This window comes from Mobula birostris, chromosome 26 (genome assembly GCF_030028105.1).
Source record: "Mobula birostris isolate sMobBir1 chromosome 26, sMobBir1.hap1, whole genome shotgun sequence".
In the NCBI taxonomy this organism is placed as follows: Eukaryota; Metazoa; Chordata; class Chondrichthyes; order Myliobatiformes; family Myliobatidae; genus Mobula; species Mobula birostris.
Genome location: NC_092395.1, coordinates 47,825,237 through 47,850,265, shown reverse-complemented (window position 1 = coordinate 47,850,265; position 25,029 = coordinate 47,825,237). Strand labels below are relative to the sequence as shown.

Sequence of the window (25,029 nt, the reverse complement as noted above, 5' to 3'; positions counted from 1 at the left end):
CTTCCTCTCCTCCCACACGTCTCAGTAGAATCCTTCATATAGCCCCTTCCTCTCCTCCCACACGTCTCAGTAGAATCCTTCATATAGCCCCTTCCTCTCCTCCCACACGTCTCATTAGAATCATTTAACCTGCTGCAGCTGCATCCTTTGTGGACTAGATACTTTAACAATACCATATGATCTATCCCAGATCATCTGTCCAGTTAATTAGGATTTGCATATTAAATGAACTTCTTTAATTAAACGATCACTTTAAGTGAAGTTGATTTAATATTTAGTGCAATATAATTACAAAGCTTAAACCATCCCATCAATTTGCTCCTAAATCTTCACTAAAATTTTGGCTATTGAACTAATTTTGTGTAGCTGTTAGACGTTATTCAGTCTAGAATATTGTTGTTTTGACTGTTGAGCCATGTTACTGATATCTTTTGTTTTGTTTCCATTGTCGTTCAGCGGGGGTCACAGAGGGTGTCCAAGATTGCTTTGGGATTTCTTGTAGCGGCTTGGCTACCTGCTGTGATCTCTCTCATCCTGGCTATAAGTGGTCAAGTTACATGGCTGCAACTTGTCTACTATTTCTCCTACATCAAGCTGGGCATCGTCCTCATTAAGTATATTCCTCAGGTAAGCACAGGGTTGTGCAGGGCATAACCAATGACAGGAGCTGTCTTGTTTTTAAACCACTTTGACATCTATGATGGTGCAATCCCATCTATGTTTAATAAATAAGTAAATCTTGGATCTGCATCTTGATGTCAAAGTGATTTTGTGGAATGTTGACTGATAAGCAGGTGCTTTAGCTCTCACTGACCAGAACTTATCTCTGGCAACTTGATTACATCAGTACTCTGTTGCAGACCCCTTTGGTTAAACAACTAAGGCAATGCCATTAACACAGTCTGCTCCACACCCTTGTCTCAAAGTAGCTTAAACTTTAATGTGAGGATTTTGATACATGAACGAAAAAGAACAAAATTCATTGGGCACCACCGTCAGTGTGACATTATTATAGCTTGGGACATTGGAGTTCAATCCCAATGTCCTCTCTAAGGAGCCTCTGTACATCCATCCCATGGAATGCTTGGGTTTTCTCTGGCTGCGTCAGTTTCCTCTCAAAGACCTACCAGGTAGGTTAATTGATCATTGTAAATTGTCCCATGACCAGCTGAGGGTTAAATTGGGGTTGCTGATGTAGCATGGTTGGAAGGGCCTAATCTGCACTGTATCAATAAATAAAATGAAGCCAGTCTTTTAAAATCTTTATCTTTTCAGAGAAGGGCTTGCTGTTTGCCTTTTGCATCAAATGGAAAGGTTGTTATCTGGGACGTAACTTGCTTCCGCGCCATGGAGGACATTTGTTCCTGTAACAATCAACTTGACATGTATTCACAAAGCACAACGAAGAACTTGCAGCAGCATTGTGGGCACACTTAGAGGCAGAACATTCGTGAGGGAAGCTGGTATTGTTTTTTCCTTCGCAGGAAAGTGCATAAATAGAAGAGAGTCTACTGTAAAGTGGTCGTAGTGTTGCTGTGATGAGGTAGTGATTGGGGGTGTGCAGGTTGGTTTAAGAACTGAATGGTTGAAGGGAAGTACTAGCTGCAAAACCGGCTTGAACCTGGTGATGTAGGATTTCTGGTTCCTGTATCTTATGCTCGATGGTAGCTGTGAGAAATGACATGGCCCAGATTGTCGGGATACTTGATACAAGTTGCCGCCTTGAGGCAGTGCCTTGTGTAGGTGCTACTGATGGAGAGGCGAGTGCCTGTCATAGAAATTGGTCATAAAACACTACAGCACAGAAACAGGCCCTTCAGCCCATCTAGCCTGTATCAAACCATTAATCTGCTTCATCCCATTAACCCATACCCAGCCCATTGCCCTCCATACCTCCCCTATCTATATACCTATCCAAATTTCCCTTAAGTGTTGAAATCAAACCCATATCAACCACTTACCATTTGTGCTGGCAGCTCATTCCACACTCTCCACCCTCTGAGTGGAAAATGAGCTCCCCCCCTCCCCCCCGTTCACCTTTCATCCTTAACCCATGACTTATAGTTGTAGTCTCGCTTAACCTCAGTGGAAGAAGCCTGTTTGTATTTACCCTATCTATACCCTTCATTTTGTATACCTCTGTCAAACCTCTCTTCAATCCTCTACGCTCTAGAGAATAAATTCCTAACCTATTCAACCTTTCCCTATAACTCAGGTCCTCAAGCTGCAGCAACATCCTTGTAAATTGGCTCTGCAATCTTTCAATCTTATTTGTATCTTTCCTGTAGGTCGGTCACCAAAACTGCATGCAATACTCCAAATTAGGCCTCACCAACGTCTTGTACAATTTCAACATAACATCCCAACTTCTATACACTCAGACCCTGCATAGCACTGATTCATTGCAATACAGTTATTTAATTCTCCATTGAAATGTTAAAAAATGACAAATTCATTCTAAACAATACTTAAAACTTCTCAAGAGTGGCCGCCTCTGCAGTAATCATTTATCAGCCAATGAGAGCGCTTTACATACGCTCTGAGCCACTCACAGCCAATCACGTATTAGTTCATACTCTGCCTCCCCCACGTGTATAAACTTTCTTGCTCCCATGCCAATTTATCCCATTTTTTTTCCACCCATGATGTCTGGAAAACAGCTGTCTACTTCCAGAGAGGGTAGCACATCCAAGATGTCTAGGAAAAGCATTAAAATGGATGTGAAACTGCAAGTGATACGGTGTTTGGAAGCTGATGAGCGTCAGGTTGATGTTCGCGCCTCTTTGAAATTGGCTACATGTGATGATCAGAACAATTATAAAAAATGCAGGCAAGATAAAAGCTTCTGCAATGACAACCTCTAAGTTATCACCAACAAAGGTGACTCATTCAAGGAGCCATTTGCTTGAAAAAGGCTAAAAGTATACATGGATAACCAAACACAATGAAACATGCCCCTAAGCCAGCTGATAATAATGAAAAAGGCAAGAAGCATCTTCAATCATATTTAAGAAGCAACATTGCTAACGTTCACAGCCAGCAGAGGTTGGTTGGATCGATTTTAAACAGCACAGTTCCTTCCATAGCATACATATATCTCCAGTGAAACAGCTAGTGCAAACGGCAAGGCAGCCCAGGATTTTCCTGCAGCACTGAAAGCCATTATTGAAAAGGACAATTATGCTCCTGAGCTCATCTTCAATGTGAATGAAATGGGCTTATTTTGGAAAGAATGCCTTCTCATACTTTCATCTCTCTAAACTCTTGCTAGGAGGCTATGCTAAAGGTGATTTTAAGTTAAAGCCTGAACCACCACGAACACTGAAAGGTATTTTAAAGTCAAGTCTTCCAGTGATTTGGAAATCAAACAAGAAAGCCTGGGTGACAATTGATGTTTTCCAAAATTGGCTTTTTTCACATTTTTGTCCAGCGGTAAAGCATTACTGTAAGGAGCGTGACCTTGAACCTAAAGCAGTATTGGTGCTCCATGATGCCCCAGCAGGACACACTGAGAATCATGACACACTTTCGACCTGCATTCCTGTAGGAGTGACTTTCCTTCCACGCAACACCACTTCATTACTCCAACCAATGGATATCAAATTTTAAGGCCTGCTACCTTTGTCACACATTCAAGCAACTTGTAGAGGAAACGAAAGGTCAAGACAAACAATCCATCAGCCAGTCTTGGAAAAACTATGTCATGAAAGCTGTAGACAATATCAGAGCAGCCTGGGATGAAGTAACTTCAAACTGCACGAACAGTGTGGAAGAAGCATGCAACGACGTCCTGGGATTTCAGATGGAACCTGTCATCCAAAACGTCATTGAACTGTCCAATGAAGCAGGATTAGAGGATGTTAATGATCACGCTGTTAAAGAGTTACTGCATTCTTATGGTGAGAGCCTCAATAACGAAGAGCTTTGAGAATTGGCAGAGCAACACATCCTCGGTGAATCAGAGGACACGGATGGAGAAGAGGGAACACCAGCAAACCTCATCACAAAACTCCTCAGCACTAACATGACTGCAGTCACACAAATCATGAACTAGTTCATCGATAATGAGCCTGACTGGGAGCGAAGCAGTAAGGCAAAGAGACGTGTTTGCAACATGATTTCCTGCTACTGAGAACCGCTTCATTGGAGGAAACTTAAGAAAAGGCAGGAAAATCTCGACACCTACTTGAAGAAACCAAAATTAGAGGAGGACCCACAGCCTGGTCCCTGTAAGATGTAACCACCACCCGATTCCCTGCACTACTGCTGCGATGTGTTGCTGCTTCACTGATGTATGGGTTAGGCCTATCTGTGTGATCGTTACTCCACAAATTACTGTGTATACATAAAATAATACATCTTGTATCTAGAGTTTGATTTATTGTTTTAAAAATCGGGTACACGTCCATATGCATGATGTTATAATGACCCCGTATAGTGCTGATTTACATACAGTTCCATCTCTGAGGAATGCATCCTCAGTGTTAAATGGGGTCTGAGTGGACTCAATACATTGAATTATGAAGGCCAATGTGCCAGAGGCTTTCTTTACGGCCCTATTGATCTGTAATGCCATTTTAAGGAAAGTGGATCTGTATTCCCAGATTCTACTGCACTCCTCAGTGCCCTACCGCTCACCGTTTAATACCTGCCTTGGTTGATCCTCCCAAAGTACAACACCTCACACTTATCTGCATTAAATGCCATCTGCCTTTCTTCCAGCTGGTCCAGATCATGCTGCAAGCTTTGAGAGTTTTCCTGGCAGTCCACAACATCCACAATCTTGCTGTAATCTGTAAATTTGCTGATTTAGTTTACCACATGATCATGCATGTATTTTGAACTCTGAAGTTCTTGATATCCTTGACAGACAACCATGGGCCCAACATCAGTATCTATGGAACACCAGTGGTCACAGGCCTCCAGTCAGAGGAGCAACCATCTACTACCACGCACTAGCTTCTCCTGCTAAGGCAATGTCTAATCCAATTTACTCTCTCATCCTGAATGCCAAGCGACTGAACATTCTAGACTCCCCTCCCATGTGGGACCTTGTCAAAGGCCTTGCTAAAGTCTATGTGTAGACAACATCCACCGCCTTGCTAAAGTCTATGCAGACAATATCCACTGTCTTGCCTTCAACTTTCCTGGTAACTTCCTCTCAAAACTCTACAAGATTGGTCAGACATGACCTACCACGCACTAGGCCCTAATCAGCCCCTGTCTATCCAATTCCTTGGAATGCCTCCCAATAACTTCCCTCTCCTGTTGTCAGGTTCACTGGCCTATAAATTTCCTGGCTTGTTCTTGGAACCTTTCTTAAACAGAACAACATTAGCTATCCTCTAATCTTCTGGCACCTCACCTGTGGTTAAGGATGTTTTAATATCTTTGGGACCCCTGCAGTTTCTGCGCTTGCCTCCCACAGGGTCCGAGGGAACACCTTGTCAAGGTCTAGGGATTATCCACCCGAATTTGTCTCAAGACAGCAAACTCCTCCTCTGTAATCTGTATAGAGTCCACAACCTCTCTCTCCCAAGTACATACAGATGCAAAAAGAATCAATTTAAGATCTTCCCCATCTCATTCAGCTCCACACACAGATTACCACTCTAATCTTCCAGAGGACCCACTTTGTCCCTGCTATCATTTTGCTCTTAATGTGTCTGTAGTAGGCCTTGGGATTCTCCTTCATCTTGTCTGCTAGAGCAGCCTCATGCCTTTCAGTCCTCCTGATTTCCTTCGTGTTCTCTTGCATTTCTTGTACTCAATTTGCCTATACCTGCTGTGCACCGACTTTTTTTTAACCAGGACTTCAATATCCCTGCCTTTTATTCTGATGGGAATATCCAAAGTCTGTACACTTTTCAAAGCCTCTCCTTTACCTAGTGCACCTTTTCCAGAAAGCAACCACACTTGCAACTCCTTTCTGATATCATCACAATTGGCCTTTCTCCAATTTAGAATCTCAACCCAAGGACCAGACCTATCCTTTTTCATAAGTACCTTGAAACTAATGGCATTGTGATCACTGGATGCAAGTGTTCCCCTATAGAAACTTCTGTCACCTGCTCTGTCTCATTCCCTATAGTAGATCTAGTATCGCACTGTCTAGTCTGGGACTTATAATGTTTCATTTGGGAAACTTTCCTGACCACATTTGGCAAGCTCTTTATCACCCAGACTGTTAACAGTTTGGGAGTCACAGTCTATCTGTGGAAAGTTAAAATCACTTACTATCACAACTTTGTGTTTCTTGCAACAGTTTGTAATCTTCCTTCAATTTGTTCCTCTAAATTCCAGCCATTGTTGGGTGGTCTATGACGTGATCCAATTAATGTGATCATCCCTTTCTTGTTCTTCAATTCTCCCCATAAAACTTCACTAGGCAAGCTCTCCAGTCTGTCCTGACTGAGCACTGCAGTGACATTTTCTCTGACTACAGTAGTTCCCCTTTTAATCCCTCCATTCTATTACATTTGAAATGGAACCCTGGAAGACAGAGCTGCCAGTCCTGTCCCTTCTGCAACACAGTCTCACTAATGGCTACAATGTCATAATTCCGTGTGCTGATCCATGCCCTATGCTCATCTGCCGTTCCAGTAATACTCCTTGCATTGAAAATGTGCATCTCAGAACATTAATTTCGCCCCCCCCCACCCCCGTGCTTAACCTTTTAATCTCTGATTTTGAATGAACATGGGCTTAATGACATCTTTCTCCACAGCCACTCCACTATCTGTTGTGGTAATCTGGCTCCCATCTCCTTGCACCTCTAGTTTAAACTCCCCTGTACGGCACTAGCATAGGATATTAGTTCCCCTCCAGCTTGGGTGCAAGTGGTCGCTTCTGTACAGGTCCCACCTGCCCTAGAAGAGGGCCCAATAATCTGAAAATCTGAAATTCTCTCACCTACATGGACTTCCTATTTCTGACCTCACTAGTGCGTGGCATGGGTAGCGATCCTGAGACTCCAACCCCGGAGGCCCTGTCCTTTAACTTGGTACCTAACTCCCTGAACTCACTCTGCAGGATGTCATGATGCTAACCACTACTTCTGGCTGCTTACTCTTCCACTAATATTGCTGTGCACTCGATTCAATGTCCCTAACCCAGGCAATCAGGGGCCAACATGCCATCCAGGAATTTTGTTCTTGTCCACAGAACCTCCTTTCTGTTCCCCTTTTACGAGAGCTCACCTCTCTCCCCACTTCTGAGCCCCCTTTCACCCTCCTGACAGTCACCTAGTTGCCTGTGTTCTGCACCTTGTATGTAACTACCTCCATGTATTTCCTGTTTCTCAATCACTCAGCCTGCCAAATGATCTGGAGTTCACCCAGTTCCAGCTCCAACTCCTTAACAGTTTATTAGAAGCTGCAGCTGTAGTTGTCAGGGATACTGTAGGTCTCCCTGCCTTCCCACATCCTGCAAACGGAGCATAGCACTACCCTGTATGCCATGCTTTCTTCACATCTGCACAGCTCCTCTGAAAGGGCAGCACGTAGGAATTTAAAGTTGTTAACCCTTTACCTCTGATCCTCTGAGGGCTGGCTTTTGGACCTCTGGTTTCCCTCTCCTGACCTCTATAAACAGTTTCTTGGTCTTGCTGGCATTGAGTGAGAGGCTGGTGTTATGACACCACTCAGCCAGATAGTTAATCTCTCTCCTATATGCTGATTCATCATTGCTTTTGATTTTGCCCATGGCAGTGGTGTCATCAGCAAACTTGAGTATGGCATTGGAGCTGCGCTTAGCCACACAAGTGTAAGATGAGTATTGCCTTGTGGTGCACCTAAAAGTCCTTTGCTTGGAGAGAAGTTGCACACTACAGATTGCAGTGAAAGTAATTCAAAAGTATATTTAAGTGAAATTTTGGAACAAGTTTTTGCAGCCCACAGAATGTTGTCGATGATCGCTGGCACCATCTTATTCATTATTTTGTCCTGAAAGCCAGGTTGGTTGTTATTTGGTATGTTTTTGCCTGACCTTCTGGACTTTGTCAGTACAGATTACCTGATTAGTTCGTAATTGCAAGGTAGTGGTCCTGCAGTTTGTCAGAAACTGGTTTCACTGTAATTTCCTCTGCCTCCAGGTTTACATGAACTATCAAAGGAAGAGCACAGTTGGTTGGTGTATTTGGAACACACTGCTAGACTTGACTGGGGGCATTTTTAGCCTTCTACAGATGTTCTTGCAATCCTACAACAATGGTAAGACCCCCTTTCCAGAAATAGTTGCCTTGTGAAATAACCCCAGGAGGAGGGGATTTGTCTGTCTCCTAGAATATCAGTCACATGTTCTTTGGTCTGTAAATCTCCTCTAGTGATCAGGCTACTTGGACAACTGCACAGAGTACTTAAGTCTCGAAATCTAGATGATTATAATTAACCCCTCTCGGGTAGGTTTTGAAGTGACTGAAGCTGTTCTTTACTGAAATCTATTCTTCTATTGCAGATGAGTGGATGTTGATCTTTGGAGATCCAACAAAGTTTGGTCTTGGACTGGTATCCATATTGTTTGATGTCATTTTCATGGTTCAACATTATATTCTGTACAACAAACCCAAAGTCTACATGTCACTGAATGATTACAATTCTGTGCAATAATATACCAAACTTCAATAACTTGGTTTGTACAAATACACTGCACAGTAATGATCTGTAATAGAACTACACAAGGCTATGATATAGGAAAGTTAATAGTTATTTAACAAAATCCAGCTTCTAAGCATCGTTAAATTCACCTCCTCCGCAATCCACAGTTGAGAAACTTTGTTGAAATCTGAAGCTCTTAGAATAAGTGAATTTTCCGATGGGTGGATCCTGCAAAATATCAGGTCCAGTTACAGATGTTGGTAAATACAAAAGGTATGGAGGAATGAAATGGTAATTTGTTATGGGTTACGTTGCTTGGAATGGTACACCTCTATTGCACTTGGCTTTTTACAAATTTTAATCGCTTTCTCAGTTCTGCTGGGAATAAACTCTTTAAGTTCCAATGCAATTCACCAATTAACGATTTACTAGTGTCTCTCATCTGGAACCCCACCATGAAGAGCGCCCCAGATAAGTTTCCACTGTGGCGATTCCTTTTTGCACTTCCCCATCTTTGCCTTGTAATGACCGGGATATTGAGTATGCAACTAGAATCTCCAAATTAGCAATTACGTTCTGCCAACTGTCAGACCATCTTGATCATTGATTGGTGAACTTTTGTGGATTCAAATCCTGTTTGTAATGGACTTTGATGTTGACTTGTTGTGAACTCTCATTCTGTAAATAATTGGCTTCAGGCTAAGTGTTTTGTAATTATACCAAAAATGTTTAGAGACTTCATGAATTTCTCATGTGTCGTTAATTGTAGCTGTTTACTTATTGTTTCTTCTGTTTTGGGTGAATCTCTGGAAAAAGGTGATCTCTCTGTAATGTAGAACTGTATTACAATACTGATCTTTAAAAAATGATCAAAAGTTGCCTACCAATCTATAGTTAACAGCCCTTTACTTCCCCTCAAGCACATCTATGAAGAGGTGAGCAAAAGGATTCTTTGCCAATCCTGGTTGTTTTGGGCTTTCTTCCTGCAGATGGAACATTGGACCGAATAAATGGGTTAATTATGCAGCACTCATTTAAGCAACACATCCCACTAAAGGACAGTTACAAGGTGAATGCCCATTGAAGAATAACCTCCAGCTGATCTGACATTTTTACCCTCTGTTCTGGCTGGTGGCTCATGGTTTCATCTCACTGAGTCCTGGCAAATATTTTGCTGCTTCTTTCAAGCATCCTTTCACTGCTCTGAGCACTACCTGTATCATAAAATTGCTCGTATTTGCCTTGGTTTATCTGAACTCCCCTGTGTTTAACAAACATGGATATTAGTACTTGGCTTTTCAGCTCTGACTCTCTTGACTTTAAAACCCTAGATGCACCTCATTCCATCTGCCCCCATAATGGTACAGCACAGAAAATAGTCTTTTTGGAATAACCCTGTCCATGCCATGGAGGGTGAAGTCCTGAGCTAGTCCTGTTTCACCTGTATTTTGCTCATACTACTTTAACCTTTCCCATCCATAAACCTGCCTAAACTTAGTAATTGTACCCACTATATCACTTTCCTGGTAGCTCATCCCATAAGCTACCTATAACCATATAACAATTACAGCACAGAAACAGGCCATCTCAGCCTTTCTAGTCTGTGCCGAACGCTTACTCTCACCTAGTCCCACTGACCTGCACTCAGCCCATAACCCTCCATTCCTTTCCTGTCCATATACCTATCCAATTTAACTTTAAATGACAATATTGAACCTGCCTTAACCACTTATGCTGCAAGCTCGTTCCACACAGCTACCACTCTCTGAGTAAAGAAGTTCCCCCTCATGTTACCCCTAAACTTTTGCCCTTTAACTCTCAACTCATGTCCTCTTGTTTGAATCTCCCCTACTTTCAATGGAAAAAGCCTATCCATGTCAACTCTATCTATCCCCCTCATAATTTTAAATACCTCCATCAAGTCCCCCCTCAACCTTCTACGCTTCAAAGAATAAAGACCCAACTTGTTCAACCTTCTCTAACTTCGGAGGTGAAACCCAGGTAACATTCTAGTAAATCTTCTCTGTACTCTCTCAATTTTGTTGACATCTTTCCTATAATTCGGTGACCAGAACTGTACACAATACTCCAAATTTGGCCTTGCCAATGCTTTGTACAATTTTAACATTACATCCCAACTCCAATACTCAATGCTCTGATTTATAAAGGCCAGCATACCAAAAGCTTTCTTCACCACCCTATCCACATGAGATTCCATCTTCAGGGAACTATACACCATCATTCCTAGATCCCTCTGTTCCACTGCATTCTTCAATGCCCTAGCACTTACCATGTATGTCCTATTTTGATTAGTCCTACCAAAATGTAGCACCTCACATTTATCAGCATTAAACTCCATCTGCCATCTTTCAGCCCACTCTTCTAACTGGCCTAAATCTCTCTGCAAGCTTTGAAAACCTACTTCATTATCCACAACTCCACCTATCTTAGTATCATCTGCATACTTATTAATCCAATTTACCACCCCATCATCCAGATCATTAATGTATATGACAAACAAAATTGGATCCAGTACAGATCCCTGAGGCACACCACTAGTCACTGGCCTCCAATCTGACAAACAGTTATTCACCACTACTCTCTGGTGTCTCCCATCCAGCCACTGCTGAATCCATTTTACTACTTCGATATTAATGCCTAACGATTGAACCTTCCTAACTAACCTTCTGTGTGGAACCTTGTCAAAGGCCTTACTGAAGTCCATATAGATAACATCCACCGCTTTACCCTTGTCAACTTTCCTAGTAACCTCTTCAAAAAATTCAATAAGATTTGTCAAACATGACCTTCCATGCACAAATCCATGTTGACTGTTCCTAATGGGATCCTGTCTATCCAGATAATTATATATACCATCTTTAAGAATACTTTACATCAATTTACCCACCACTGACGTCAAACTCACAGGCCGATAATTGCTAGGTTTACTCTTAGAACCCTTTTTAAACAATGGAACAACATGAGCAATACGCCAATCCTCTGGCACCATCCCCATTTCTAATGACGTTTAAAATATTTCTGTCAAAGCCCCTGCTATTTCCACACTAACTTCCCTCAAGGCCCTAGGGAATATCCTGTCAGGACCTGGAGACTTATCCACTTTTATATTCCTTAAAAGCGCCAGTACTTCCTCTTCTTTAATCATCATAGTTTCCATAACTTCCCTATCTGTTTCCCTTACCTTATACAATTCAATATCCTTCTCCTTAGTGAATACTGAAGAAAAGAAATTGTTAAGAATCTCCCCCATCTCATTTGGCTCCACACATAGCTGTCTGCTCTGATTCTCTAAGGGACCAATTTTATCCCTCGCTATCCTTTTGCTATTAATATAACTGTAGAAACCCTTTGGATTTATTTTCACCTTATTTGCCAAAGCAACCTCGTATCTTAGCTTTTCTAATTCTTAAGATTCTTTTAACATTCTTTATATTCCTCGAGCACCTCATTTACTCCATGCTGCCTATATTTATTGTAGATATCTCTCTTTTTCTGAACCAAGTTTCCAATATCCCTTGAAAACCATGGCTCTCTCAAACTTTAACCTTTCCTTTCAGCTGAACAGGAACGTAAAGATTCTGTACCCTCAAAATTTCACCTTTAAATGACCTCCATTTCTCTATTACATCCTTCCCATAAAACAAATTGTCCCAATCCACTCCTTCTAAATCCTTTTGCATCTCCTTAAAGTTAGCCTTTCCCCAATCAAAAATCTCAACCCTGGGTCCAGACCTATCCTTCTCCATAATTATATTGAAACTAATGGCATTGTGATCACTGGACCCGAAGTGCTCCCCAACACAAACCTCTGTCCCCTGACCTATCTCATTCCCTAACAGGAGATCCAACACTGCCCCTTCTCTAGTTGGTACCTCTATGTATTGCTGCAAAAAACTATCCTGCACACATTTTACAAACTCCAAACCATCCAGCCCTTTTACAGAATGGGCTTCCCAGTCTATGTGTGGAAAATTAAAATCTCCCACAATCACAACCTTTGCTTACTACAAATATCTGCTATCTCCTTACAAATTTGCTCCTCCAATTCTTGCTCCCCATTTGGTGGTCTATAATACACCCCTATAAGTGTTACTACAGCTTTCCCATTCCTCAATTCCACCCAAATAGCCTCCCTAGAGGAGCCCTCTAATCTATCCTGCCAGAGAACTGCTGTAATAATTTCTCTGACAAGCAATGCAACACCTCCCCCTCTTGTCCTTCTGATTCTATCACACCTGAAGCAATAAAATCCTGGAATATTTATTTGCCAATCACACCCCTCCTGCAACCACGTTTCACTAATAGCTACAACATCATACTTCCAGGTATCAATTCATGCTCTGAGCTCATCCACCTTTCTTATAATGCTCCTAGCATTAAAATAAATGCATTTAAGAAATTTTACACCTCTTACTTTCTGTTTATCACTAATGGTGCAAACAACTTTATTATCTCCTCTTTCTTCCTTCTCCCCAACATCTATTCATACACTCTAGTTCCCCTCCCCCCTTTGTATCTAGTTTAAATCCACTGGAACCTCTCTAGCAAACCTATCCGCTAGAATATTTGTCCCACTCCAGTTCAGATGTAAACCATTCCGCCAGAACAGGTCCCACCTTCCCTGGAAAACTGCCCAATTATCTATAAATCTGAAGCCCTCCCTCCTGCACCATGTCTTCAGTCACGTGTTGATCTGTGCTATCTTACTCTTTCTAAACCCACCTGCACGTGGCACTGGTAGCGATCCTGAGATTGCTATCCTGGAGATCCTGTCCTTTAACTTGGTGCCTAACTCCCCAGACTCGCCTTTCAGGACCTCCTCACTCTTCCTACCCACGTCATTGGTCCCTTCATGGACCATGACATCCGGCTCCTCACCCTCCCTCTTGAGAATACTGAGAACTCGATCCGAAATATCGCGGACCTTGGCACCAGGGAGGCAACAGACCATCTGGGATTCTCGATCTCTTCCACAGAACCTCTTATCTGTCCCCCTATCGAATCCCCTATCACTACTGCTCTCCTCTTTTCCGTCCTTCCCTTCTGAGTTGAGGGTCTCATCTTGGTGCCAGAGACGCAACCACTGCAACTTGTCCCTGGTAGGTCATCCCCATCAACAGTATCCAAAACGTTACCTGTGTTAAATCAGAACATATTGGCCTTATTGAAATTCTCTTGACACTGCTGATTTGCTGCCAAGTTTTTAACTGGAGTGGGTTTAGATTTACTCAGTTGGGTGGAGAGGAAGTGGCTACCTGAATTTGAACTGGTGTGAAGCAAGGTTGACCTGTGGTTTGGACCTTTCAATTTGTAACAAAGGAAGATTTTGGGGAAACAAGTATTCAGTGCTGTGGAATATCCGGGTATCTGTCCAGCATGCAAGTGCCGTTTAAAGAAGACACAGCAGTGCCTCAAATGTTTGTGCAGATTTGATATGTCATCAAAAACTTTGTCAAACTTTATAGATGTGCTGTGGAGAGTATACTGACTGGTTGCATCATGGTCTGGTATGGGAACATCAATGCCCTTGAACAGAAAAGTCTACAAAAAGTGGATACAGCCCAGCCCATCACACCATTGAGCACATCTACACAGGCAAAGCACTTTTCACCATTGAGCACATCTACACAGGCAAAGCACTTTTCACCATTGAGCACATCTACACAGGCAAAGCACTTTTCACCATTGAGCACATCTACGAAGAGTGCTGTCGTAGGAAAGCAGCATTCATCATCAAAGACCCCCACCAGCCAGGCCATGCTCTGCTTTCTGCTCCCATCAAGGAAGGAGGTACAGGAGCCCCAGGTCCCACACCATGGGTTTCAGGAATAATTATTACTTTTAAACCACAAGACTCTTGACCCGGGGGGATAACTTCACTCACCCCAAACCTGAACTGAGTCCACAACCTGTGGATTTCTGAGGGCTCTACAACTTTACATGCAAGTTCTAGATGCTGTTCCTTTATGATTGATGCTGCTTTCCTGTGACCGTGTTCCTTGTGGGTGTGCTCGGAGGTGGGGGACTTTATCTCTTTCCACTATTTATAGGACTTCCCATTCAAGGCCATTGGTGTCTCCATACCAAGCCGTGATGCAACCAGTCGGTATACTCTCCATTGTGCATCTATGAAAGCTTGTCAAAATTGTAGATGTCATGCTGAATCTTTGCAAACTTCTAAGAAAGTAGAGGTGCTGTGGGAAGAGTGCCATTACAGTTGTGTCCTATTTTTATTACAGTGACCAAAGCTGTATACAAGTGGGTTCCTTAATGTCTTATAAAGCTATCTTACCTGTTGTCACATTGAGAGATCTTGGGAATTGTACACTAAGTTTCCTTTATTCCTCAAAGCCCCATTATTACCTTCTAAAATGCACCTACTTGCACTTATCTGGATTAAACTTCATCTGCCATTGTTCTGCCCAATTTACCAGCTGGTTAAACTTTGTCTTAAAATGATCCTTCTCCCTATCCATAGCACTATTTATTTTCTGTAAATACATTAATCATACCTCCTACATACCACTAATGTTAATGCATTTAGAAAAGGTCCTAATACTGATTTTTTCTGGCTTCCAATTGCCCAAGTAAACAGCACGTAGATGCTGAGTCAACTTTTGCCAGGCCCTGTCTAATGATGTAGAAATTAAGTCACCCACTCCAGCCAATTCAGACCAAGTCATTTCCATTATTATATTGTCATTGCTGAGTTCTGCCACTATAGCTGTAGTGTTTGGCCTTTGCCATTTCAACCACTTGATCTGCTTCATTTGCAAGTGGGGCTGTTTATGTCCGGGTGCATGAAGTTCCCCTGAAGGTAATTGAAAAGCTTCACATCTAAACCTTTCACACTCAGGTGATCTGTTAATATTTAAAAAGTGAAAATCCCCTGTATCTATAATCCTATTGCGGTTACAGTTCTCTGCTTTGCTCATCTCATGCTGCCCTCTGGGAGGCCTGTGGATTAACTCCAGCAAGATGATCACACCTCATTATTTTTAATCTCTGCCCAAAAGCCTAATTAGAAGATGTTGTTAGATATCTGCACTTGTTGTACAGCGATGGACTCCTTGGTCATAGTTTTATAGATGTACTGTGGAGAGCATTCTTACTGGTTGCACCACTGCCTGGTATGGAGCTTCCAATACACAGATCACAGAAGGATGCCAGTTCATCACAGACACAGCCCTCTCCACCATCTAGGATATCTTCAATAGGCAGTGCCTCAAGGAGATGGCATCTATCAATAGAGATCCTTATCAGTTTCCTGAAAACCTACACTAAATGATTTATGAAGTTTCTTTCCCTATCTTCAGATTTCTAAATGATCCATTAACTTTCTCAATTTTTCACCATTTATTTAATTTTGCTATTTATAGATCCCTACATCTCAGTATTATACTGCTGCTGCAAAACAAATTTCACTTTGCATAAGTCAGTGGCAATAAAAGAAGAAAAGAAGAGCTTATGAAAGGTTCAAAAAACTAGGTAATGATATGAATCTAGAAGATAAGACTAGCAGGAAAGAGTTTAAGAATGAAATTAGGAGAGCCAGAAGGGGCCATGAGAAGGCCTTGGCAGACAGGATTAAGGAAAACCCCAAGGCATTCTACGAGTATATGAAGAGCAAGAGGATAAGAGGTGAGAGAATAGGACCAATCAAGTGTGACAATGGAAAAATGAGTATGGAACTGGAGGAAATAGCGGAGGTACTTAATGAATACTTTGCTTCAGTATTCACTACAGAAGAGGATCTTATATAACGTATAACATATAACAATTACAGCACGGAAACAGGCCATCTCGGCCTTTCTAGTCCGTGCCGAACTCTTACTCTCACCTGGTCCCACTGACCTGCACTCAGCCCATAACCCTCCATTCCTTTCCTGTCCATATATCTATCCAATTTAACTTTAAATGACAAAATCGACCCTGCCTCAACCACTTCTGCTGGAAGCTCGTTCCACACAGCTACCACTCTCTGAGTAAAGAAGTTCCCCCTCATGCTTGCCCTTTAACTCTCAACTCATGTCCTCTTGTTTGAATCTCCCCCATTCTCAATGGAAAAAGCCTATCCACGTGAACTCTGTCTATCCCCCTCATAATTTTAATCACCTCTAGCAAGTCCCCCCTCAACCTTCTACGCTCCAAAGAATAAAGACCTAACTTGTTCAACCTTTCTCTGTAACTTAGGAGATGAAACCCAGGCAACATTTTAGTAAACCTCCTCTGTACTCTCTCAATTTTATTGACATCTTTCCTATAATTCCGTGACCAGAACTGTGAACAATACCCCAAAGTTGGCCTTACTAATGCTGTATACAATTTCAACATTACATCCCAACTCCTATACTCAATGCTCTGATTAATAAAGGCCAGCATACCAAAAGCTTTCTTCACCACCCTATGCACATGAGATTCCACCTTCAGGGAACTATGCACCATTATTCCTAGATCCCTCTGTTCTACAGCATTCTTCAATGCCCTACCATTTACCATGTATGTCTCATTTTGATTAGTCCTACCAAAATGTAGCACCTCACATTTTTCAGCATTAAGCTCTATCTGCCAACTTTCAGCCCACTCTTCTAACTGTCCTAAATCTCTCTGCAAGCTTTGAAAACCTACTTCACTATCCACAACGCCACCTATCTTAGTATCATCTGCATACTTACTAATCCAATTTACCACCCCATCATCCAGATCATTAATATATATGACAAACAACATTGGACCCAGTACAGACCCCTGAGGCACACCGCTACACACCGTCCTCCAATCTGACACAGTTATCCAGCACTACTCTCTGACATCTCCCATCTAGCCACTGCTGAATCCATTTTACTACTTCGATATTAATGCCTAACGATTGAACCTTCCTAACAAACCTTCCGTGTGGAACCTTGTCAAAGGCCTTACTGAAGTCCATATAGACAACATCCACCGCTTTACCTTCGTCAATTTTCCTAGTAACCTCATCAAAAAATTCAATAAGATTTGTCAAACATGACCTTCCACTCACAAATCCATGTTGACTGTTCCTAATCAGACCCTGTCTATCCAGGTAATTATATATACCATCTCTAAGAATACTTTCCATCAACTTACCCACCACCGACATCAAACTCACAGGCCGATAATTGCTAGGTTTACTCTTAGAACCCTTTTTAAACAATGGAACCACATGAGCAATACGCCAATCCTCCAGCACCATCCCTGTTTCTAATGACATTTGAAATATTTCTGTCAGAGCCCCTGCTATTTCCACACTAACTTCCCTCAAGGTCCTAGGGAATATCCTGTCCAGACCCGGAGACTTATCCACTTTTATATTCCTTAAAAGCGCCAGTACTTTCTCTTCTTTAATCGTCATACTTTCCATAACTACCCTTCTTGTTTCCTTTACCTTACACAATTCAATGTCCTTCTCCTTAGTGAATACCGAAGAAAAGAAATTGTTCAAAATCTCCCCCATCTCTTTTGGCTCCGCACATAGCCGTCCACTCTGATTCCCTAAGGGACCAATTTTATCCCTCGCTATCCTTTTGATATTAACTTAACTGTAGAAACCCTTTGGATTTATTTTCACCTTACTTGCCAAAGCAGACTCGTATCTTCTTTCAGCTTTTCTAATTTCTTTCTTAAGATTCTTTTTACATTCTTCATATTCTTGAGCACCTCATTAACTCCAAGCTGCCTATATTTATTGAAGATCCCTCTCTTTTTCCCAATCAAGTTTCCAATATCCCTTGAAAACCATGGCTCTCTCAAACTTTTAACCTTTCCTTTCAACCTAACAGGAAAATAGAGATCCTGTACCCTCAAAATTTCACCCTTAAATGACCTTCATTTCTCTATTACATCCTTCCCATAAAACAAATTGTCCCAATCCACTCCTTCTAAATCCTTTCGCATCTCCTCAAAGTTAACCTTTCTCCAATTAAAAATCTCAATCCTAGGTCCAGTCCTATCCTTCTCCATAATTATATGGAAACTAATTGTATTGTGATCACTGGACCCGAAGTGCTCCCCAACACATAACTCCATCACCTGCCCTATCTCATTCCCTATCTCATTCCCTAACAGGAGATCCAACACTGCCCCTTCTCTAGTTGGTACCTCTATGTATTGCTCCAAAAAACTACCTTGCACACATTTGACAAACTCCAAACCATCCAGCCTTTTTACAGAATGGGCTTCCCAGTGTATGCGTGGAAAATTAAAATCTCCCAGAATCACAACTTTGTGCTTACTACAAATATCTGCTATCGCCTTACAAATTTGCTCCTGCAATTCTTGGTCCCCATTAGGTGGTCTATAATACACCCTTATAAGTGTCACAACACCTTTCCTATTCCTCAATTCCACCCAAATAGCCTCCCTAGACGAGTCCACTAATCTATCCTGCCAGAGCACAGATGTTATATTTTCTCTGACAAGCAATGCAACACCTCCCCCTCTTGCCCCTCCTATTCTATCACACCTGAAGCAACAAAATCCTGGAATATTTAGTTGCCAATCACACCCCTCCTGCAACCACGTTTCACTAATAGCTACAAGATCATATTTCCAGGTATCAATTCATGCTCTAAGCTCATCCACCTTTCTTACAATGCTCCTAGCATTAAAATAGATGCATTTAAAAAACTCTCCACCTCCTACTCTCTGTTTATCCTTAATGGAGCAAACAACTTTGTTATCTTTTTCTTCCTTGTCCCCTACATCTTTGGTCTGAGTACTCCTGATCTCTGTCCCCTGCCTATCCTCCCTCACACACTGTCTACCTGCTTTCTCTATTTGTGAACTAACCTCCTCTCTCCTAGTCTCTTTAATTTGATTCCCTCCCGCAACTATACTAGTTTAAAGTCACCTCAGTAGCCCTCGCAAATCTCCCCACAATGGATATTGGATCTTGGTGATTGTAGGGATGACTTGCAGTGGACTGAAAATCTTGATATTCTTTATGTAGATATTAAGAAAGAGGATGTGCTGGCGCTTTTGGAAAGCATCAAGTTGGATAAGTCACTACGACTGGACGGGATGTACTCCAGACTACTGTGGGAAGCGAGGGAGGAGATTGCTGAGCCTCTGGCGATGATCTTTGCATCATCAATGAGAACGGGAGAGGTTCCAGAGGATTGGAGGTTTGCAGATGTTGTTCCCTTATTCAAGAAAGGGAGTAGGGATATCCCAGGAAATTATAGACCAGTGAGTCTTACTTCAGTGGTTGGTAAATTGATGGAGAAGATCCTGAGAGGCAGGATTTATGAACATTTGGAGAGGCATAATGTGATTAGGAATAGTCAGCATGGCTTTGTCAAAGGCAGGTCATGCCTTATGAGCCCGAGTGAATTTTTTGAGGATGTGACTAAGCACATTGATGAAGGTAGAGCCATAGATGTAGTGTATATGGATTTTAGCAAGGTATTTGATAAGGTACCCCATGCAAGGCTTATTGAGAAAGTAAGGAGGCATGGGATGCAAGGGGACATTGCTTTGTGGATCCAGGACTAGCTTGCCCACAGAAGGCAAAGAGTGGCTGTAGATGGGTCATATTCTGTTTGGAGGTCGGTGACCAGTGGTGTGCCTCAGGGATCTGTTCTGGGACCCCTACTGTTTGTGATGAGGAAGTGGAGGGGTGGGTTAGTAAATTTGCTGATGATACAAAGGTTGGGTGTGTTGTGGATAGTGTGGAGGGCTGTCAGAGGTTACAGTGGGACATTGATGGGATGCAAAACTAGGCTGAGAAGTGGCAGATGGAGTTCAACCCAGGTAAGTGTGAGGTGGTTCATTTTGGTATGTCAGATATGATGGCAGAATACAGTATTAATGGTAAGACTCTTGGCAGTGTGGAGGATCAGAGGGATCTTGGGGTCTGAGTCCATTGGACACTCAAAGCTGCTGCGTGGGCTGACTCTGTGGTTAAGAAACACGGTGCATTGGCCTTCATCAATCGTGGGATTTAGATTAAGAGCCGAGAGGTAATGTTGCAGCTATATAGGACCCTGGTCAGACCCCACTTGGAGTACTGTGCTCAGTTCTGGTCACCTCACTATAGGAAGGACGTGGAAACCATAGAAACGGTGCGGAGGAGATTTACAAGGATGTTGCCTGGATTGTGGAGCATGCCTTATGAGAATAGGTTGAGTGAACTCAGCCTTTTCTCCTTGGAGCGACCCAGGATGAGAGGTGACTTAATAGAGGTGTACAAGATAATGAGAGGCATTGATCATGTGGATAGTCAGAGGCTTTTTCCCCAGGACTGAAATGGCTGGCACAAGAGGGCACAGTTTGAGGTGCTTGGAAGTGGGAACAGAGGAGATGTCAGGGGTAAGTTTTTTATGCAGAGAGTGGTGAGTGCGTGGAATGAGCTGCCGGTGACGGTGGTGGAGGCGGGAACGATAGGGTCTTTTAAGAGACTCCTGGATAGCTACATGGAGCTTAGAAGAATAGAGGGCTATGGGTAAAGTGTAGGTAGTTCTAAGGAAGGGATAGATTCGGCACAGCTTTGTGGGCCGAAGGGCCTGTATGGTGCTTTACGTTTTCTATGTTCTATAAATCTGATTCTTCTCCACCTGAAAAGCACTCCTCATTGACAACTCAGTGTCCCCATCATCACTCTCAATTTATTACTCGGCAGATTTTAATAATGATTTTTGTCCTAATGTCCACCTTGGCTCAGTATCCCAGGAGGGTTGCAGATCCAACCCAATCTGAGGACTTGCTGATTGCTAATACTGCAGTGGTGTACTAAGGGGAAGCAGGTCTGCTGGAGTGGTTATCTGCTAGGCACCCAGGATTAACCCAGGTCCAGCCATTGATGTGAAGGAGCGGGTACTGGATAAAGAGGAGAGCGTTCTCCTGCTTCAATGTTGGATCGAGGCTCAACATAACCATGAAAGAATATAATTATTTTGGGTTTCTTCATTGGGGTACGTTATCTGAGTGCTATCACAACAGCTATACCATTTTCTAAACCTTGTTGATAGTAAAGTACTTTGGACATCCTGGGGTTGTGAAAGGCACTATATGAATGCACGTCTTTGATGTGACCACTTGGAGACCAGGTGGAGATGAGTCCATGGCCAGATCAGCCGTGATCATATTGAATGGCAGAGCAGGCTCGACGGGCCAGATGACCCTCTCCTGCTCCTATTCCTTATGTATGTTGTGTGTGTGGAAGGTTAGTGCCTGTTGGGTGGCTGATCAGAACTATGAGGGTTTGTCACTGGAAGGCAAGTCAGCATACTAGGCTAGGGCATGGTCCACCACTGAGAACTGGAGGTCAGGCCATTGGCTATATTTATAGCACAGGTTCACAGGTTCTCGATTTGTAAGTGAATCAAAGGTTATGGGGAGAAGGCAGCAGAATAGTCTTGAGTGGGAAAATAAATGGTGGATCAGTCTAATTGGCCAAGAGGCCCAATTCTGCTTCTACATCTTGTGGCCTTATACCTCACATGGTAGTACACCTCACTCACCGTAGCGGCATCCACTAAGGAGGAGTGCAGACCTTGGTCTCAAGTCTCTTCTGTCTGAGAAGTAGCTGTTATTTTTGCAGGAGGAACGGTACTTCTGTAAGTGGCTTACCTGGCCAACTGGCAACCCAGTTTCAATGGTGCTGGTTTCTTGCTCCTCAAACACCTGATGAAAGGATGAAGGAGAACTTCCTGGGTTACATAACCTGTATTGTTCATCATCCAGCCAATGAGAAAAGGCAGCACTTGGAGGTGAGGGGTGGCAGATGAGGTTTCCTTGTGTTATCAAGCAGGACTGACAAACCTAAAACAAATTATTGAAAGGAAATAGAATCCCAGAGATTTCCATCGGATGTGTTCAGTTGCTGCACACCAGCTGTGAGTTACTACTCTGTATTTGAGCTCAGTACATTACAAAGAGTGTGGACATCAACTAAAGTTTTGAACTCAGAAACGAAGCATCAGGTTCTTGAAATAAATTGTGATAGGAAAATCCACAGGATCAGAATCAAGTGATCCAGGAAAGTTGGGGAAGGCCAGATTCAGGGAAATCAATGAGATCAAGATCACCAAATCCAGGGAGATCAATGGAATCAAAGGTTGAGGACAAAGATCACTAGAGCTGAGATCAACCAAGCCAGGTCACAATACATGGAGTGATAGGGCTGAGGATGGGCAGTTGGCTTACAAACGGATGTGGTGTGCAGTGAGCCTGCTAGCAAGGAGAGGCGAGGAAAAGGCAAAATTGCAGTCAACAGGATGAGCTGCAATGTAAAAAAGGGGGAAAATTGAAAAGGGTGATGAATGTAGGACTGAAGGTGTTACATTTGAATGTGTGCTGAACACAAAATAAGATAGATGAGCCTGTAGCATAGTTACAAGGTGGCATGTATGATGTGTGCATCATTGAGTTGTGGCTAAAGAAGATGATAGGTGGGGGCTTAACGTCCCAGGATACACATTGTATTGAAAGGAATGGAGGCAGGCAGAGGTGGTGGGGTGACTCTGTTGATTTAAAAACTGAAATCAAAACCTTAGAAAGAAGTGACATAAGGTCGAAAGGCGCACAATCATTGTGGGTCGAGCTAAGAAACTGCAAAGGTAAAGAGGCCCTGATGGGAGTTGCGTACAGACCTCCAAACAGTAGCAAGGATGTGGTTTTAAAATTACAATGGGAGATAGAAAATACATGTCAAAGGGCCAATGTTACAATACTCATGGAGGATTTCAATATGCAGGTAGATTGAGGGAAATCAGGTTGGTGCTGTTTCGCAAGAGGGAGAATTTGTAGAATGCATACGAGATGGCTTTTTGGAGCAACTTGTGGTAGAGGCCCCTGGGTGTTGTGCAACAAACTGGAATTGATTAGAGAGCTTAAGGTAACTCTTGGGGGGGTGGGGGGGAAGTGATCATAATATGATAGAATTCACCCTGCAACTTGAGGAAAAGCTAAAGTCAAATGTTATCAGTATGACAGTGGAGTAAAGGGAATTAGAGGCATGAGAGAGGAGCTGGCCAAATTGATTAGAAGAAAACACTAGCAAGGATGCTGGTGGAGTAGTGGCTGGAATTTCTGGGAGCAATTTTGAAGGCGCAGGGTAGATGCATTCCAAAGAAGTATTCTTTGGTAGGATCAAGCCAAAATGGGCATAAAATAGAGCAAAAATTGGTGGGAAGTTAAAGGATTTGGAAGCTTTTTAAAAAACCAACAGCAAGCAACTAAAGTCGTAAAGAAGGAAAAGATGGAATACGAAGGTAAGATAGTCAATAATAATTAGAGAGGATATCAAAGACTTCTTCAGATATATAAAGAGCAAAATAGAGGTGAGAGTAGATATCAGATTGCTGGAAAATGACGCTAGAGAGGTAGTAATGGGGGACAAGACAAATGGCAGATGAACTGAATAACTATTTTGCATTACTCTTCACTGTAGAAGACACTAGCAGTATGCCAGAGGTTCAAGAGTTTCATGGATAGAAGTGAGTGATGTTGCCATTACTAGGGAGAAGGTGCTTGATAAACTGAAAGGTCTGAATGTAAGTAAGTTACCTGGGCCAGAAAGGATTGGCTGAAGAGATTGTGTAGGCATTAGTTATGATCTTTTGAGAATCAATATATTCTGGCATGGTTCTGGAGGACTGGAAAATTGTAAATGTCATTCCACTCTTCAAGAAGGGAGAAAGGCAGAAGAAAGGAAATTATAAGGCAGTTAGTCTGACCTCAGTGGTTGGGAAGATGTTGGAGTCAATTTGTTAAGGATATGGTTTCATGGTACTTGGAGGCACATGATATAATAAGCCAAAAGTCAGCATGGTTTCCTTAAGAGAAAATATTGGCTGACTAATCTGTTGGAATTCATTTGAAGAATTAACAAGAAGAATAGACAAAGGATATTGTGTACTTGGATTTTCAGAAGGCCTTTGACAAGGTGCCACACATGAGGCTGCTTAACAAGTTAAGGGCCCATGGTATTAAATATACTGGCATGGATAGAGCATTGGCTAATTGGCAGGTGGCAAAGAACGAGAATAAAGGGAACCTTTTCTGGCTGGCTGCTGGTAACTAGTGGTGTTCCACAGGGGTCTGTGTTGGGACCGCTTCTTTTTACATTAGTGCCTATAACAAGTATTCACTCCCCACCCCCAGAAGTTTTCATGTTTGATTGTTTTACAACATTGTATCAGAGTGGACTTAATTTGGCTTTTTTGACACTGATCAACAGAAAAAGACTCTTTGGTATCAAAATGAAAACAAATCTCTACAAATCTAAATGAATTACAAATATAAAACACAAAATAATTGATTGCATAAGTATTCATTCCCTTTAACATGACACACCAAATCATCACTGGTGCAGCCAATCGGTTTTAGAAGTCACGTAATTAGTTAAATGGAGATCGCCTGTGTGCAGTCAAGGTGTTTCAATTGATTGTAG

At 42.4% G+C, this 25,029-nt stretch overlaps 1 protein-coding gene across 1 annotated transcript in view; it reads left to right on the top strand.

Moving 5' to 3' along the window:
- The window catches only part of LOC140187985 (cystinosin-like), a 34,749-nt gene extending 25,456 nt beyond the window's left edge, over positions 1-9,293 (top strand). The window contains exons 9-11 of the mRNA XM_072243852.1: positions 457-627; positions 8,093-8,210; positions 8,455-9,293. Coding sequence (XP_072099953.1) covers positions 457-627; positions 8,093-8,210; positions 8,455-8,606 — 441 coding nt within the window. The 3' untranslated portion in view covers positions 8,607-9,293. The remainder of the gene's footprint in view (positions 1-456; positions 628-8,092; positions 8,211-8,454) is intronic.
- The last annotated feature ends 15,736 nt before the right edge of the window (positions 9,294-25,029 follow it).